The sequence below is a fragment of the Salmo salar genome, chromosome ssa12 (assembly GCF_905237065.1).
Source record: "Salmo salar chromosome ssa12, Ssal_v3.1, whole genome shotgun sequence".
In the NCBI taxonomy this organism is placed as follows: Eukaryota; Metazoa; Chordata; class Actinopteri; order Salmoniformes; family Salmonidae; genus Salmo; species Salmo salar.
The window spans coordinates 84418766-84435891 of NC_059453.1; the positions used below are offsets into that span (position 1 = coordinate 84418766).

Sequence of the window (17126 nt, forward strand, 5' to 3'; positions counted from 1 at the left end):
GAGCGTGATTCCTTCATGCTCTGTCTGGGAAGAGGGGGAGTGACTCATCAGCAGGATGAAATGCTCTGACATTTGAGCATGAAAATCCCAGCATGCCCTGTAGCCCAACACTACTGGTCTCTGTGTGTAGTTTACAGTAAAGAAAAGGTAAATACAAGACTGTGTGTAAATTACAGTAAATATGTACAATAAACAATTGTAAGAGTGGGGTCTACAGTATGTGTGTCTTAAAGGGGTTAATACGTCTCCTATCTGCATGAGCTGTCAGGTAGGGCCCTGATGACTTTGTTTCTACTGTTGGAGTTACTCTGTACACATCCTGTATCTCTCCACAGCGTCCCTCTGCAGGACGAGCAGGGATTATGCACCCCAGGATTATTTACACAATCAGACAATGAAGGGTTACATGTTGTGGTGTAGAAAACCAGAGAATAATATCTACTGCATTTGGACCAGACCTGTTTTACGGCCACATGTATTATATACTATTCCTATCCTGCATGGCAGAACACCAGCACACAGGTCACAGCAGGAGGGGGGAGGAATGGAGGGAGGGAGAGATGGATAAGGATGGAACACCAGCACACAGGTCACAGCAGGAGGGGGGAGGCACGGAGGGAGGGAGAGATGGATAAGGATGGAACACCAGCACACAGGTCACAGCAGGAGGGGGGAGGCACGGAGGGAGGGAGAGATGGATAAGGATGGAACACCAGCACACAGGTCACTGCAGGAGGGGGGAGGAACGGAGGGAGGGAGAGATGGATAAGGATGGAACACCAGCACAGAGGTCAGGATACGTGTGTGTTGGTGACTTCCCCCGGGCCTGGAGACAGGGGAAACAAGGTGTGATTAATTCCTCACTGACTGTGTCCTACTTGGCCTCTGCATGGGGAGCGGGCCCCTGAAAGCGCTGGAAGGATTGGAAGGATGGAGGAGACCCAGAATAGCAAGGCCCTGTTCCCTTCGTTTCTGCTCCACTCCCCAGATGAATAGTCTGTTGGCAGGTGAATCAAGAGGACCTACCTGTCCAATGAGAGGGAGCGGGGCAGGGCACAGAGGCCCAGCTCATGTTTACCTCCTGGGCTTCTGGAGGATCAATTGGGCTTGAGGCAATTGATTTTCATCCCGGTCTCTCTTGAAAAATAGATGTTTTATCTCAATAACACTAACCTGGTTACATAAAGGTTAAATAAAAATTCAAAATGTAAATCTGGGTGTTTTCACCCAGCCTATCCTTAGGGCGCCTGAATGATATTCACTAATGAGGAGTGGGTTCGCTATAAGCATCTCAGCGGTCTGCACAATGAGATCCAGACCATGGGTTGACAAACACCCCCACCTCCCACTACTTCACTTTAAATGGAGTCAGAATGTATTGATGTGACCATTTCGGTTATAGTAAGGCTATCCAATAAAATACTTGTTTAACAGTAATGGAGGTTGTCAATCTTTCCTCACAACGGCTTCATAAATTGCAATCATATTTTAAATGGAGAGTAGTCCAACTCCCAACTCACTTCCTTACTACCAAAGGTGCGACAAATTGTGGTGGACAAAAAATTGTCTTGAATCAATATACAGGTTCATGAATATGAATACTGTGAAATTGTCCTGGACTAAAATTTGGTACACTACTGTGACTATGCAAATAGAATAAAAACTGTCAGGAAAGGTAAAGATTTTTTTATTTATAAACTCTCGTCAACACAAGGCCATCGTGGTGTTGGCCCCTCAGTTTGCTCCACACTAAACCATTAATGGTCAGGCCATAGTATATTTCCATACTTGTAATTTTCATCTCCCTCTTTACCGCTGGCAGAATGGAACCGCCTACATCAGAGTAAAAAAACTGTTAGCCTACCACCATTAATGGCACCGCTCCACCAGTGCTGTTTTATGTGTGAAAATAAATTATATTTATTTTTGTTAAAATTTCCTGTACATCATATGGTATCTGTATGTGACATCATTCTCCCCCCAGTCCAGAGACTTCCCTGTAAGTATGTAGTCATGGTGACACTGTATATTGTAAACCCTCTGCACATGTCAACTCTCTGTGTGATAGAGGCTAATACTTTGCAATTACTCACAATTAGAGTGGTTCTGAATGGCTGTTGCACGTATGTCTCTCTCCTTAGGCCCCGTGGGCCAGGTGCTTTGAGAGGACTTTGCATATGTGTGAGAGGAAGGAGAAATCAGGATGGCTGTGAGTCAGCAGAAATGGTCTATGTTGGGAAATGTGCTGATTTTAATATATCATCAGAGTATTAATTAAAGCTGGTGTCCCATTGGAAATAATGAATCAGCCCTCAGCATGTCTCTGGTACTGTGGGGCTGTCTGACTGGATCATACAAGTCTGAGAGAAAAACTCTAGATGAGGGGGAGAGACTGCGAGAGAGCTAGCTGGTCAATCGAACATAAACTGTAGTCCAGTAAAGGTTTGGTAAACAAACCCAGATTTAGCTGATACATTGTTGCATGGCAGATGACAGTAAAGGCTCCTCACTCCTCTATTCAGGTGAGGTTGTCCTTTCTGCCTGAGTTGTGTCCTAACATGTCCTTTCTGCCTGAGTTGTCCTAACATGTCCTTTCTGCCTGAGTTGTGTCCTAACATGTCCTTTCTGCCTGAGTTGTGTCCTAACATGTCCTTTCTGTCTGAGTTGTATCCTAACATGTCCTTTCTGCCTGACTTGTGTCCTAACATGTCCTTTCTGCCTGAGTTGTGTCCTAACATGTCCTTTCTGCCTGAGTTGTGTCCTAACATGTCCTTTCTGCCTGAGTTGCCCATAAATGTCCTTTCTGCCTGAGTTGCCCTAACATGTCCTTTCTGCCTGAGTTGTGTCCTAACATGTCCTTTCTGCCTGAGTTGTGTCCTAACATGTCCTTTCTACCTGACTAGTGTCCTAACATGTCCTTTCTACCTGGGTTGTGTCCTAACATGTCCTTTCTACCTGACTAGTGTCCTAACATGTCCTTTCTACCTGAGTTGTGTCCTAACATGTCCTTTCTACCTGAGTTGTGTCCTAACATGTCCTTTCTACCTGAGTTGTGTCCTAACATGTCCTTTATACCTGACTTGTGTCCTAACATGTCCTTTCTGCCTGAGTTGTGTCCTAACATGTCCTTTCTGCCTGAGTTGTGTCCTAACATGTCCTTTCTGCCTGAGTTGTGTCCTAACATGTCCTTTCTACCTGAGTTGTGTCCTAACATGTCCTTTCTGCCTGAGTTGTGTCCTAACATGTCCTTTCTACCTGAGTTGTGTCCTAACATGTCCTTTCTGCCTGAGTTGTGTCCTAACATGTCCTTTCTACCTGAGTTGAGTCCTAACATGTCCTTTCTACCTGAGTTGTGTCCTAACATGTCCTTTCTACCTGAGTTGTGTCCTAACATGTCCTTTCTGCCTGAGTTGTGTCCTAACATGTCCTTTCTGCCTGAGTTGTGTCCTAACATGTCCTTTCTACCTGAGTTGTGTCCTAACATGTCCTTTCTGCCTGAGTTGTGTCCTAACATGTCCTTTCTACCTGAGTTGAGTCCTAACATGTCCTTTCTACCTGAGTTGTGTCCTAACATGTCCTTTCTACCTGAGTTGTGTCCTAACATGTCCTTTCTGCCTGAGTTGTGTCCTAACATGTCCTTTCTGCCTGAGTTGTGTCCTAACATGTCCTTTCTACCTGAGTTGTGTCCTAACATGTCCTTTCTACCTGAGTTGTGTCCTAACATGTCCTTTCTACCTGAGTTGTGTCCTAACATGTCCTTTCTGCCTGAGTTGTGTCCTAACATGTCCTTTCTACCTGAGTTGTGTCCTAACATGTCCTTTCTGCCTGAGTTGTGTCCTAACATGTCCTTTCTACCTGAGTTGTGTCCTAACATGTCCTTTCTGCCTGGGTTGTGTCCTAACATGTCCTTTCTATCTGAGTTGTGTCCTAACATGTCCTTTCTGCCTGAGTTGTGTCCTAACATGTCCTTTCTACCTGAGTTGTGTCCTAACATGTCCTTTCTGCCTGAGTTGTGTCCTAACATGTCCTTTCTGCCTGGGTTGTGTCCTAACATGTCCTTTCTGCCTGGGTTGTGTCCTAACATGTCCTTTATACCAGAGTTGTCCCATCTCTCAGGCTACCTGTCACTGACTGACAAAGCTGCTGCACAGCAAAGCAACCCTGTGAAGAGCTGGCTGTTTGCTTCAGTAAGGAGAGGACCCCTGCTGATCGACTGAACCAAGACATACAGACAAAGCCAGCCTGGCACAGGGATCTGGAGCACCTGGATATGTCTGATTTTTTAAGTTAACCTTTATTTAACTAGGCAGTCAGTTAAGAACGAATTCTTATTTACAATGACACTCTACCCCAGCCAAACCCGGACGACGCTGGTCCAATTGTGCGCTGCCCTATGGGACTCACGGCCGGACGTGACGCAGCCTGGATTCGAATCAAGTACTGCAGTGACACCTCTTGCACTGAGATGCAGTGTCTTAGACCACTGCACCGCTCAGGAGCCCTGTTTCTATGGCCTTGTATTTTTACTGGGTCAGTAATCATGGGTATCATTTTGTGTTATATGTGTTAGGACACAAGGGGACACATGTTAATAAATATTTGGGGTTGTTGAGGGTGTCTGTTTAGAATCTGACTGCAGCAAATCAACCTTTTGGAGACCAATTTAAACAGGTGACACAGAGAAAACAGAGGTACAGAATACATTATGCCTCTTCCTGCCATATTGTTTATATTATGTTGGGTCAAACTCCTTGTAAGTTACTAGAACTAATTTGGTCTGAGAGAAGCCCTAAGGAACTTTAGTGATGCAGAATGCTTACACTCTAGTTAATTTATTCCCCCTCTAGTCATGTCTGTAATTACCTAAATAAAGCCTTAATTTGTGCTCCTAATCGTTGAGTTTCCCCAGTCTTTCAGCGTGGGAACCAAGGAGGAGATGAGAAAGCATGGAAAACAGGACAGTGATATGGACTGCACGCGCGCCCCCGTCTGTCGCGTAGGAATATTGGAGCGAATGTGTCGTCTTGTGTTCACGCGTTCCGTTGGAGAGGGAGCGAGGGGAGCAAATGTGCAAGGGAGAGGGAGGGAGGGAGGAGAGCGAGTGCGCAAAGGCACAGCAGCACCAGCGGTGGCAGCAGCGTCAATGCATCTGTGAGTCTTCGAATCCGCGGTCTTGAGCTGCCAGTCCTCTGTACGTTTCAGATTGAGATTTCACAGCGCAAGGTCTTGAGGAGCCTCGCCATCAACTGACACACTTTCGGAGCTCAGCGTTTATTATTAGCTCCGCTCTAAGAGACTATTATCACGACCCTATTCTATTTATGCCAGTTTCTTGAATATTTAATGGAAAATGGCGATCTGCGCTCAGTCCTACGGTATATTCTGTCTGTTCTCAATCCAAACTATCCTCATCATTAGCTTATCTTCGCCGGCAACGGGGAGCCTCCGCTTCCCCCAACACTACACGTAAGTACCATTTGGGGTGCGAAAGAAACAGGGATACTGCGGAGAGCGCAGAACTGGGACAGGTAGCCCAAACAACGCTGTTTACTAGGTGCGATAATCGCGCGATGCTGTCTCTGATGTTGAAACAGAAACGCAGTTTCCGTCTCTGAACCATGCGTGAGCTATGTTATAGATATATCCGCTTGCAAGAATATTATTCGAGCAATGACAATCTAGCCATATAATATGAGGGTCTACCGCTTCTGCCCTTGCATATATTGTTGATTAGGCTATGGGATGTTGCGTTCATGGATAGATGCATCATAGGCTACTAATGGGGCACAGGTGCTCGCCGTAATAGCATGGGCATTAAATTATTAATCATGGCTTGGGATACGATTTCCGCTCAATACAGGTCACCTATTTTGTTTTGTCTTCTGTGTTCATAACGGATAGGCAAACATGCTACAATGTTAGAAAATGCATTCTGCCGGCGCATGGGTGATAGCTGCTTCGATCTATACCAAGTCACAATGCTAATCCTTTAAAACTCACAATCAAAGTAGCCTAATTATCAAGCAATCCTGGTGACATTATTGCAATTTTTAATTACCGGTAGGCCTATTCAGTCAATTTAAAGCAGCAAAAGTCCATGCCCCTCTGGCACAACTCAGGTAGGGAAGAAAAGTGCTCGGGAGGATGTCCAAATCTAGCCCTCCCGTTGTGCTGTGGCATTCACCCGCCTGTCACCAGGTTGGTGTGAAGGAGAACGAACTCTTCAATTGAATTGTCCGAATATATAGGTTTGTATATATTTCTCTCCTCGACCCAAATAGATTGGACATATATGATAAAAATAAGCTAAGGCACGTGCCTATTCTTTAGAATGGTTTCGGAGTAATCTTTCCATTGTAGTGTGTTCGATATAAACTATTCACCTTCGTGTCCGTCAAGTTTCAGCTTCATAATATTTATTCAAATTGTATAAACAAAACAAAACATGTATTAATTGACAGTGTTTTATGATACTGTCTGAACGAGAATAGACTGCACAATATTTATAAGTAAATAGGTCTCCAGGCGTTTTAATAAGCATTATTGGGCCCGTTATTCACAACTTTTGAAACATAATAAAATGCTATATAAAATGGACATTTATTGCAGTAGCCTATATTTCTTTTAAAAATTTTGTTTTTCAATCAATGTGTAGCCTAGTTTTTTCTGCATTTCTTGTGTCAGGGAAGATGGTCTGACTGGAGTCTTACTGTTGCTTTCCTTGTTTCTTCAGGGATTAAAAAAAACATGCAACAGTATTGTATAGCCGAGCTAATGCTTCGAGTCCGAATCCCCCCGCTCTCTCTAAACTGAGAAGCTTTTGGCGTTGTTTCCGATTCTTTCCCATGGATTAGGATAAATGAATCTGCAAATCCAAATACAACGGTTATTCAGCTGTTTATGTCATTTTAGATTATATAAACATTCATAATATCGCTTTCAGAATGTCTTTATTTGATATAAAAATATAGCATGTGTGCAGACTATGTGACTTGTGCTGCCTGATCATTGGGGTTGTGAGAGACAGTGGATTGTGCAGTCAGACGGAACAGAGTAAATAGGCATTTTAAGGTCACAGATTTAGCCGGTGGTAACTCGTGGAACAGATACCGGCTGGAATGCGTTTTTATTTTTTTAATTTTTTACAAATCAGCATTCAGGATTAGTCCCACCCGTTCTGTAAATCGGGATCAATATGATGTATCCGATTTTAATAAAGATGGATTCGGGAACTTTCCTCATGCGTTGCCTCATCGGGTGCATCTGCAAGTTTTATAGACTATTCAATAATTTCAAATCTATTTATTCCCTTCCAATGCATGGTTTGTAAAATAGTACAATACTATGCAGTCTGTGCGGCTACACAATTACGCACATGATGACATACTTCTGATAGCCTAATAAAAACCTGTGTAATTCAAACTGATGCTGCACCCCTCTTAGTGGGGTATTAGTAGCCTGTGTCATACATAGACTGTGTAAATTGGCAGTTGTTATCTATAGGCTATCAGGTCCTGCCTCGGAAGCTGTATTTGTAGCAGCTAGCTCAGTGTGTAGTGGGCCATTGCAGGATTTATGATGGCGATTCTCACAGAGACAAATGTGTGTCAAGATATTGTAGATATAACTGTTGTAGGCTACTCCAGCCAAAATAAATGTAAACATGTATCCTACTAATCATTATTATCTTGTATTTAGGCTATAGGCTAATAAGGAGTGTGACGCCTTATAATATTGTTATTGACATGATAGCCTAATTTCTAAACTGTAGGTATAGGTTACATTTATTTCTGGACTGAGTCAACTCTTATAGGGTTAGGCTACATAAGAATAGGCCCCTAGTTGTTTGGATAAGAAACTAAGTTATTATTTGAGACCATTAAGAATGTCAGTAACTCACAAAAATGATGTAAACTGGACTAAAATAGTGCCAACACTCAATGAAGAGAAAAAGGTACAACGTGACATTGAATAAAGGCAATCCAGAGGAATGGGTGACACCCTGGTGTTGTCGCCAGTGTGTGTATCACAGTGTGTGTGTGTATCGCCAGTGTGTGTATCACAGTCTGTGTATCACAGTGTGTGTATCGCCAGTGTGTGTATAACAGTGTGTGTGTGTGTGTGTGTGTGTGTATCGCCAGTGTGTGTATCACAGTGTGTGTATCACAGTGTGTGTGTGTGTATGTTTGTGTGTGTGCCGAACAATATTGTCCAATTCTCTAAAATTACAGTACAGTCCATTTGTTGTAACAAATAATGTTGGAGAAAACTCCTTACAGTCATTGGAGGTGGACTGGATCTTACACAATCATCTCTAGGTAAATGAGGTATACTTTATCTTGCAATATTGTGCATAAAAGTATAGGTCATTTCACAAACATAAACATAGCTATGAAAATAGTCAACTTCAATTATGAAAGATTTGTTCAATGCTTCACTTCACTAGAAATGACTTGCGTTTAGAGATCCATCGCCGAAACGTGGTGATGGCGTCTGACCGAAGAGCTATAGGGCTGATATTTAAACACGTTTCATTTTCATCCTGAGACAGTCTTGGATGATAGGCCCAATAAATGTCCCAAACTCGCTGAACGATATTTGATGGATTTGTAGGCCTACTTTTAGGCCTATTCATGCCCATATTATGTAGCCTAATGAATTATTATAGGTTCATACAAAAAGTTGTATTTAATGTGCTTTTGGATTTAATATCCTACAGCCCAAATTAAGGTCATCATTGGCTTGGTTTGAACATAAGATACATCAGCCTATGAGCTTACCTTCTAAGGTCACTTGTTGAGAGTCCATAGGTCAATCCAGCAATCTTTACAGTTTAAAGGGATAGTTCACACCCATTTTGTTTTTCATATCTCAGAATGAAGGTCTGTGGTAGTTTTAAAGGTTGATATATTTGAAATATATTGTAGTTGATATGTTTGTAGATTAATAATATTTACAGACAGGTGTTGTTCATTCAATCGCAAAAGGTCACACACTTTTTCAATATCTATTCAAAACCCTAACCCTACAAGAAACCTTTCCGGGTCTTTCTGGGTAAGTCTGAAAGATCTTTGCACACCTGGATTGTACAATATTTGCCACTCAGGAACTCAGGAACATGCAATGTTGTCTTGGTAAGCAACTCCAGTGTATATTTGGCCTTGTGTTTTAGGTTATTTTCCAGCTGAAAGGTGAATTTATCTTTCAGTGTCTGTTGGAAAGCAGACAGAACCAGGTATTCCTCTAGGATTTTGCCTGTGCTTAGCTCTATTCCGTTTATTTTTATAAAAACATAATCCAGCCACCACCATGTTTGAAAATATGAAGTGTGGTACTCAATGATGTGTTGTGTTGGATTTGCCCAAAAACATAACACTTTGTATTCAGGACATAAAGTTAATTTCTTTGCCACATTTTTTGCAGTTTTATTGCAAACAGGATGCATGTTTTGGAATATTTTGTCATTCTGTTATTTAGTTTAGTATTGTGGAGTAACTACAATGTTGCTGATCCTACCTCACTTTTCTCCTATCACAGTAATTCAACTCTGTAACTGTTTTATAGTCCCCATTGGCCTCATGGTCAAATCCCTGAGCGGTTTCTTTCTTCTCCAGGCAACAGAGTTAGGAAGGACACTTGTATCTTTGTATTGACTGGGTGTATTGATACACCAGTGGAGGCTCCTCAGAGGAGGAAGGGAAGGACCATTCTCCTCAGGGAATTTAATAAAAATAAAAATAATGAAACATTAAAAAAGTTATTATTTTTAGATAAAACTATTCTAAATATTCACATCACCAAATAATTGATTTAAACAAACTGTTTTGCAATGAAGGTCTACAGTAGCCTCAACAGCACTCTGTAGGGTAGCATCATGGTGTAGCCAGAGGACAGTTAGTTTCCGTCCTCCTCTGGGTACACTGACTTCAATACAAAACCTAGGAGGCTCGTGGTTCTCACCCCCTTCCATAGACTTACACAATAATTTTGACAACTTCCAGAGGACGTCCTCCAACCTATCAGAGCTCTTGCAGCATGAACTGACAAGTTGTCCACCCAATCAAAGGATCATATAACTAATCTAGTACTGAATGCATAAGCTACAGCTAGCTAGCACTGCAGTGCATAAAATGTGGTGAGTAGTTGACTGAAAGAGAGAGAAAGACAATAGTTGAACAGTTTTGAACAAATACATTTCTTAAAAAATTAACAAGACAGCGAGCGCTAGCCATAGATTGTTGTATTTTTTTTCCACTTTCACTTACTTAGCTAGCGAATGCAGCTAGCTAGTATAGTCTACTCAAACACCAGGCTGAAACAGAGATGGATGCTATGTTAGCTAGCTGGCTATGGCTATCCAACACTGGAACTCTTCCAAGTCAAGGTCATCTTTTGGTTTTATTAATTTATTGTCACCGGGGCACGCCGATGTAACTGCTAAATTGCTTGCTGCTGACTGTACTGCATGATTGTAGTGTGTTTACTAACGGGTTAGTTCTTGTAGCTATGTTGACTATGGCGTTAATATGCTGTCAACGATGTAGGCTGTGTGTAGTGGTTAGCGAGTATGAGATAAAGGTTTGGCTTGGAAAGGTTTGTTCGCCTGGTCACAGAGCTGATATGTTGTGCACTGAAGTCCACAACCGTAGGGAAAAGGTGAAAGGAGGAGATCACGTAGATGTGAGAAGGAATTATACCGCAATCAAAGGGATCATGCTGTTTGTATGTGGCTGCTATGAAAGTGAACTGTGTTTGCGTGTAATCAGGGGTGTATTCATTCCGCCAATTCTGTTGAAAAATGTTTCTTAAAACAGAAGCAAACTGAACGAAATGGGGATAAACATACCTGAATTTGTCCAATAGAAATTCTCGTTTGCAACTGTTAGACTACTGATTACACCCTAGATCAGCTAGATGCAGGCAAGAGTGTGCAAGGCGGTATTGAATGTGTCAATGACTGTCACCTTGATTACTCAAATTTCTCTCGACCAGAGAAAGCTAGTTTGTTGTAGTAACCTCATGATGGGTATAGGGAAAATGTTAGTATCATGTAGTAGCCTAAACCTATTGATGTTACATTGAGATGGGTGAATTGAATATGAATGACAGTCATCCAATATGCTGTAGCTAATAGATATAAGGCCATGCTCATTAAAAACAATATCGTCCTCCCTCATCTTAAACGGCACCAACCGCCACTGCGATTCACCATCCAAAGTGTAATTAGTAATTAGTGACAAAATGTAAATTTGATCTATATTTAATTCAGGCTGTAACAAAACAAAATGTGGAAAAAGTCAGGGGGTTGAAAACTTTCTGAAGGCACTGTAATTACTACTTTAGTAATGTAGAGGTCGCGATTTATTTGTTATTAAATGTGTGTAATAAGGAACAATTGTCCCCATTAGTTGTTTTTTTCCTGTAGATTTCATTGATGCTGATGAAATGCTAATGAATTTAACAGAATTGATTTGAGCGAGGGACAGAGAGCAGAAGGGCAGGGACCCTCTATAATAGGAAGGGGGCTGCTGTCTTCCGCAACGAAGGCCTGTTTGTGAGTGTGTGCTTGTTTGTGTGTGTGTGTGTGTGTGTGTGTGTGTGTGTGTGTGTGTGTGTGTGTGTGTGTGTGTGTGTGTGTGAGTGAGTGAGTTTGTGTGAGTGTGTTTTAGATTAGTATGTATACAATTGAGTTGTGTCTGTCTACAGTATGTGTGATTGTGTATAGGTGACTGTACTGTACACTAGTCAAGTTGTGTAAGGAGTGTTTAGCTTGGGGACAGAAGCATTGTCACTACAGATGTAAAATCTTAATTTGACCTATATTGTCACAGCAAAATAATCCTGCAGTAACAGGATTTGAACGTTTAGTCCATAATGTTATTTGATCAGAGGTTAGGCTATTAGCTGTCCAGAAGTAGGCTACATGAGAAGTGCAATACTGCTAATATAATCTTGTGTTAGTGTGGGTTTTCAGTTCATTTATGTATACTGAACAAAAATATAAACGTAAAATGCAACAATTTCAAAGATTTTACTGAGTTACAGTTCATATAATGAAATCAGTCAATTGAAATAAATTCCTTAGGCCCTAATCTATGGCTTTCTCATGACTGGGCCGGGGTGCAGCCATCGGGGGGCCTGAGAGGGCATAGGCCCACCCACTGAGGAGCCAGGCCCAGCCAATCAGAATTAGTTTTTCTCCTCAAAATGGCTTTATTACAGACCGAAATACTTCTCAGCACCAAAACAGCAACAAAAGAGTGTTTCGAATTAAGATCCTACATCTGTAGCTGTCAGCATCAGTTCATTCTGCTCCAGTGTGGTCTGTTTTCACTTCATTGCTACCGGTGAGCTTTTCATAGTCAGCGAGCTTTCTTCAGAAATCCTGCCTTGCGCAATCCTGTTAGAGGCCTCTCTCTTTCCTTCTCTTGTACTCTATATCCTATCCCCATTATAAACACAGTCAATACACAAGTCTATATCTTAGTAACATTTGAACATGTGCTTGCTCTACACTCACAGAGGACTATGTATTATTTGATTCCTATCAGCGGACCTTGTTAAAGATATGATGTACCATTAACTATTCTCAGTGCTTCCAGGTCTCACTGTCACTTCTTGGCAGACTGGTATTGCTTAAAGGGACATTTCACCACTGCTGTATTTCACTAAATACACCACTGTTCAAAGGTTTGGGGTCACTTAGAAATGTCAGAGCCTGGACTCGAACCAGGATCTCTAGTGGCACAGCTAGCACTGCGATGCATTGCCTTAGACCACCACACCACTCGGGAGGCCATTGACGTAGATATGTACACTACAGTTCAAAAGTTTGGTGTCACTTAGAAATGTCCATGTTTTTGAAAGAGAACCGCATTTTTTGTCCATTAAAATAACATCATATTGATCAGAAATACGGTGTAGACATTGTTAATACTGTAAATGACTGTTGTAGCTGGAAATGGCCGATTTTTTTATGGAATATCTACATAGGCATATAGAGGACCATAATAAGCAACCATCACTCCTGTGTTCCAATGGCACCTTGTGTTAGCTAATCCAGGTTTATCATTTTAAAAGGCTAATTGATCATCAGAAAACCCTTTTGCAATTATGTCACCACAGCTGAAAACTGTTGTCCTGATTAAAGAAGCAATAAAACTGGCCTTCTTTAGACTAGTTGAGTATCTGGAGCATCAGCATTTGTGGGTTCGATTACAGGCTCAAAATGGCTAGAAACAAATACCTTTCTTCTGAAACTCGTCAGTCTATTCTTGTTCTGAGAAGTACATTAGAGTGTCTAGTTTGAGAAACAGACACCTCACAAGTCCTCAACTGGCAGCTTCATTAAATAGTACCCGCAAAACAACAGTCTCAACGTCAACAGTGAGGAGGCGACTCTGTCCGGTGTCTGTGCTCTTGCCCATCTTAATCTTTTGTTTTTATTGGCCAGTCTGAGATATGGCTTTTTCAATGCAACTCTGCCTAGAAGTCTAGCATCCCGGAGTCGCCTCTTCACTGTTGACGTTGAGACTGGTGTTTTGCAGGTACTATTTAATGAAGCTGCCAGTTGAGGACTTGTAAGGTGTATGTTTCTCAACCTAGACACTAATGTTCTTGTCCTCTTGCTGAGTTGTGCACCGGGACCTGCCACTCCTCTTTCTATTCTGTTTAGAGACAGTTTGCGCTGTTCTGTGAAGGGAGTAGTACACAGCGTTGTACGAGATCTTCAGTTTCTTGGCAATTTCTCGCATGGAATAGCCTTCATTTCTCAGAACAAGAGTAGACTGACAAGTTTTAGAAGAAAGGTATTTGTTTCTAGCCATTTTGAGCCTGTAATCGAACCCACAAATGCTGATGCTCCAGATACTCAACTAGTCTAAAGAAGGCCAGTTTTATTGCTTCTTTAATCAGAAGAACAGTTTTCAGCTGTGCTAACATAATTGCAGCAAAAGGGTTTTCTAATGATCAATTAGCCTTTAAAAATGATAAACTTGGATTAGCTAACACAACGTGCCGTTGGAACACAGGAGTGATGGTTGCTGATAATGGGCCTCTGTACGCCTATGTAGATATTCCATAAAAAATCAGCCGTTTCCAGCTACAATAGTCATTTACAACATTAACAATGTCTACACTGTATTTCTGATCAATTTGATGTTATTTTAATAGAATTTTTTTGTGCTTTTCTTTCAAAAACAAGGACATTTCTAAGTGACCCCAAACTTTTGAACGGTATGGTATGTCCATTGATATGTTATTAACATATCATATGTGTTATAAAAATGTAGAATTTTCAATACACTCAAATACAAGCATTTCTGCATCTCACCGGGAGAAACGGCCAGCTACATTTCCTGGTCGTAAGCAAACTACATTATCCAGAATTCATAACGATTTCAGGATGTGGAGGACCGCCCTCTGGAGGTGTATGCAATTGATGTGAGAAATATCAAAACGTGTGTTTGTAGCCAGCACTTTCAGCCAGAGGATTTCAAAACCGAACTGAAGTCTTAACAAATGGGGTTGTCATGTCGTCGAAAGTTGAAAAGTGATGCTATTCCATCGATTTTCCCCTTCACTTCAAAGAGGAAGGATTCTGATCAGCCAACATCAGCGCAGCAGAAAGTAAGTCAAGCTGAGGTACATTAGCCAACTAGTTAGTTAGCAAGCTAGCGAACTACATTTGTTTTTCTAAACCAACATAAAGCTAGCTAGCTTTCATAATACGCTGCCTTGGCATTCCAAAGCATATCAATGTAATTAGCCAGCTGCTATATGGTGATGTGATTTGCAACTTTACAAGCTAACATTTGGTTCCTCGACCAAGCTAGCTAACTAAATACCACAGATGCTAACGTTTTAGAGTTTGATCCCATCAACATCTGCAGCGGCATCAACATCAAGCTCGTCACCAGGAACTAGGATACGTCACCTTCTAACATTTTACTACAATCTACAAAATATTTCCATGACTCAATGATGAGCAAATAAATATACTGGAGGTAGGCATGAACGTGGTCCATGTCTTGTTATCATAGTTGGTGTGTTTTCAAGTAAGCTAGCTAACGTAAACTCACTCACTTTTGTACATCGCCTTGGTCCGTACAATTCACCTTATTTTAGCGCCCCAAAAAACGTAATACTTCCAGATCAACTGTAACCCAAAACCATTGTAAAGCACAATGTCTCCCCTTTCCAACAGAATTCATGCCGAGACCTCCACGCTGCCTGTTTCTGCATGATTCAAGAAGGCAATGAGCTCCTTCGTTTCTGATTTATGGAGGCTTAGTTGATTCTTCATTCATGGCTTGAAGTCTAAACTGGAGAAAAGGAGGTATTAGTAAAGAGGGGATGCTGTGGGTGATGGACTGGTGTCATTTGGGGGTGGTATTGTGTGTGAAGGTCAGTATGCATGATCTATTGACATGAAGGGGGTGGCTGGATATAGTTCCTTGAGTGTGTATTGATGGGGACACAATAATAAAATGTTGGCTAATCACTGACTACCGTGTGTCCTACAGACTAAACTGTTGGTAGTGCTTGTCTGCTCAACAGCACAACTGTAGGTGCTCATACACAACTATACACAACTAGACTGTCTACAAGTCAAGCCCCCCTTAAACTTTTATCATCTTTGCTAACAGCTCATCTCAATGCCCTATTTTTGACTTTGAGTGTAACAAAACATATACCAGTCTAGTGTACCCTTTTCTGTTAACAGATAAACATGGTTTATTGTATGGTTACACGTCCTCATGATCAGTCTTCATGTTTTACACATCCTCATGGTCAGTCTTCATGTCTTTCCAGGAGACTTGCAGTACATACAAATCTTCTGCAAGATGTCGAAGCAGTTGGTGGTGAAGAACATTGCCACAGTGCCAAAGCCTGTTAAACCTGCTGCTATTACCCAACACAAGACGATGTTCACGAGCTGAAGAACATTCTGGAACCTGCCTGGAACATTCAACCAACACAACATCCATATTCAGTTAGACTGATGTTGTAGTATAAGAATGTGCGCAACTACGTTGTGGTATAGATAGGTTTAGGGTTTCCACATGGCCATATTTACATGTTACAGCGCTTGTTTACGGAAAACAGAAGACCGAGTGGACTAATTAGCTATCTGTGTCTCCGAACACCTGTGTGTAAACGGAAGACAGATGTCACAAACGTGTTGTCACTGAAAAATACTGTTGGTTGTAACTGTGTTAAAACAGTCTACAGTAAGTGTGAATTTTGCATTTGTGAAATGATTTTGATGTGATATGAAGGTAGAGGGATTTATGTTTCTTGAACCGTATCGCAGTTGAGAAGCGATTCACATTTACACATTTGCACTGTTTTGTCTACCAGAGCCAATTCACCCTTTAAACGGAAATGTAAGGTCCCTGGACTACGGAGTAACGATAGGCTCCTTTAGTCCAATATTGGGCCAAGATATTTCTAGCTGTTGTACATATGTATATAATGGTGTTTTTATATATATATTTTTTTTTACAAGTGTACTGACAAGTGCCTAATGATTCCAGCTGCATCAAAAACCAATAAAGTGTTGACTTCAACTTCTTGATCAATTCATTGTGATAATTCTGAAATGTATTTCGATAAACTAGCTTCAATCTTACTGCTAAAACAAATGATGCGGGGAGTTGGTTTATCATTTAAACTTACATTTGTTGGCAAAGTAAACATGTTTCAAATAAACAGTAGATTAGTCTGTAAATGTAGCAAATAAGTAGACATGACTTGTATTCAAGACCAAGTTATTTGCTCAGGAGACCGCGGTGAGTTTACACAGCAGTACACAGGAACAGTTATGGCAATGTATGACATATATACAGTAGAAGAAAAATATACTACTTACGCTTATAATAAATACTACAGTTCTACAAAGGGAATACTTACATAATATGGTATGTTTGGTGGGTGCCGTGAGGTGTTCGGTGTCACTTTGATACAAGGGGAGATTGTTGTTATGGGACCTTTCACATCCCTTGAGTCATCAACTTATTTGTTCATTGCCAATCGTTGTGTACTGTCTGTATTCCTACAGTAGCAGCATGGTGTAGAATATGAGACATCCCACAAACACACATTAACTAGCTAGTTACAACACA

At 41.3% G+C, this 17126-nt stretch overlaps 1 protein-coding gene and 1 long non-coding RNA gene across 5 annotated transcripts in view; both read left to right on the forward strand.

Annotated features, from left to right (window-relative positions):
• The first annotated feature begins 5077 nt into the window (after nucleotides 1-5077).
• Nucleotides 5078-17126, forward strand: part of LOC106566000 (voltage-dependent calcium channel subunit alpha-2/delta-2) — a 329019-nt gene continuing 316970 nt past the window's right edge. For 3 of the 4 annotated variants that reach the window (XM_045691870.1, XM_045691873.1, XM_045691872.1), the window contains exon 1: nucleotides 5078-5466. In XM_045691870.1, coding sequence (XP_045547826.1) covers nucleotides 5351-5466 — 116 coding nt within the window. In that variant the 5' untranslated portion in view covers nucleotides 5078-5350. The remainder of the gene's footprint in view (nucleotides 5467-17126) is intronic. The other variant, XM_045691871.1, reaches the window with a different exon arrangement.
• LOC106565983 (uncharacterized) lies at nucleotides 14392-16571 on the forward strand. Its single transcript, XR_001319776.2, has 3 exons — nucleotides 14392-14628; nucleotides 15206-15337; nucleotides 15814-16571. It is a non-coding gene; the product is annotated as an uncharacterized lncRNA (long non-coding RNA).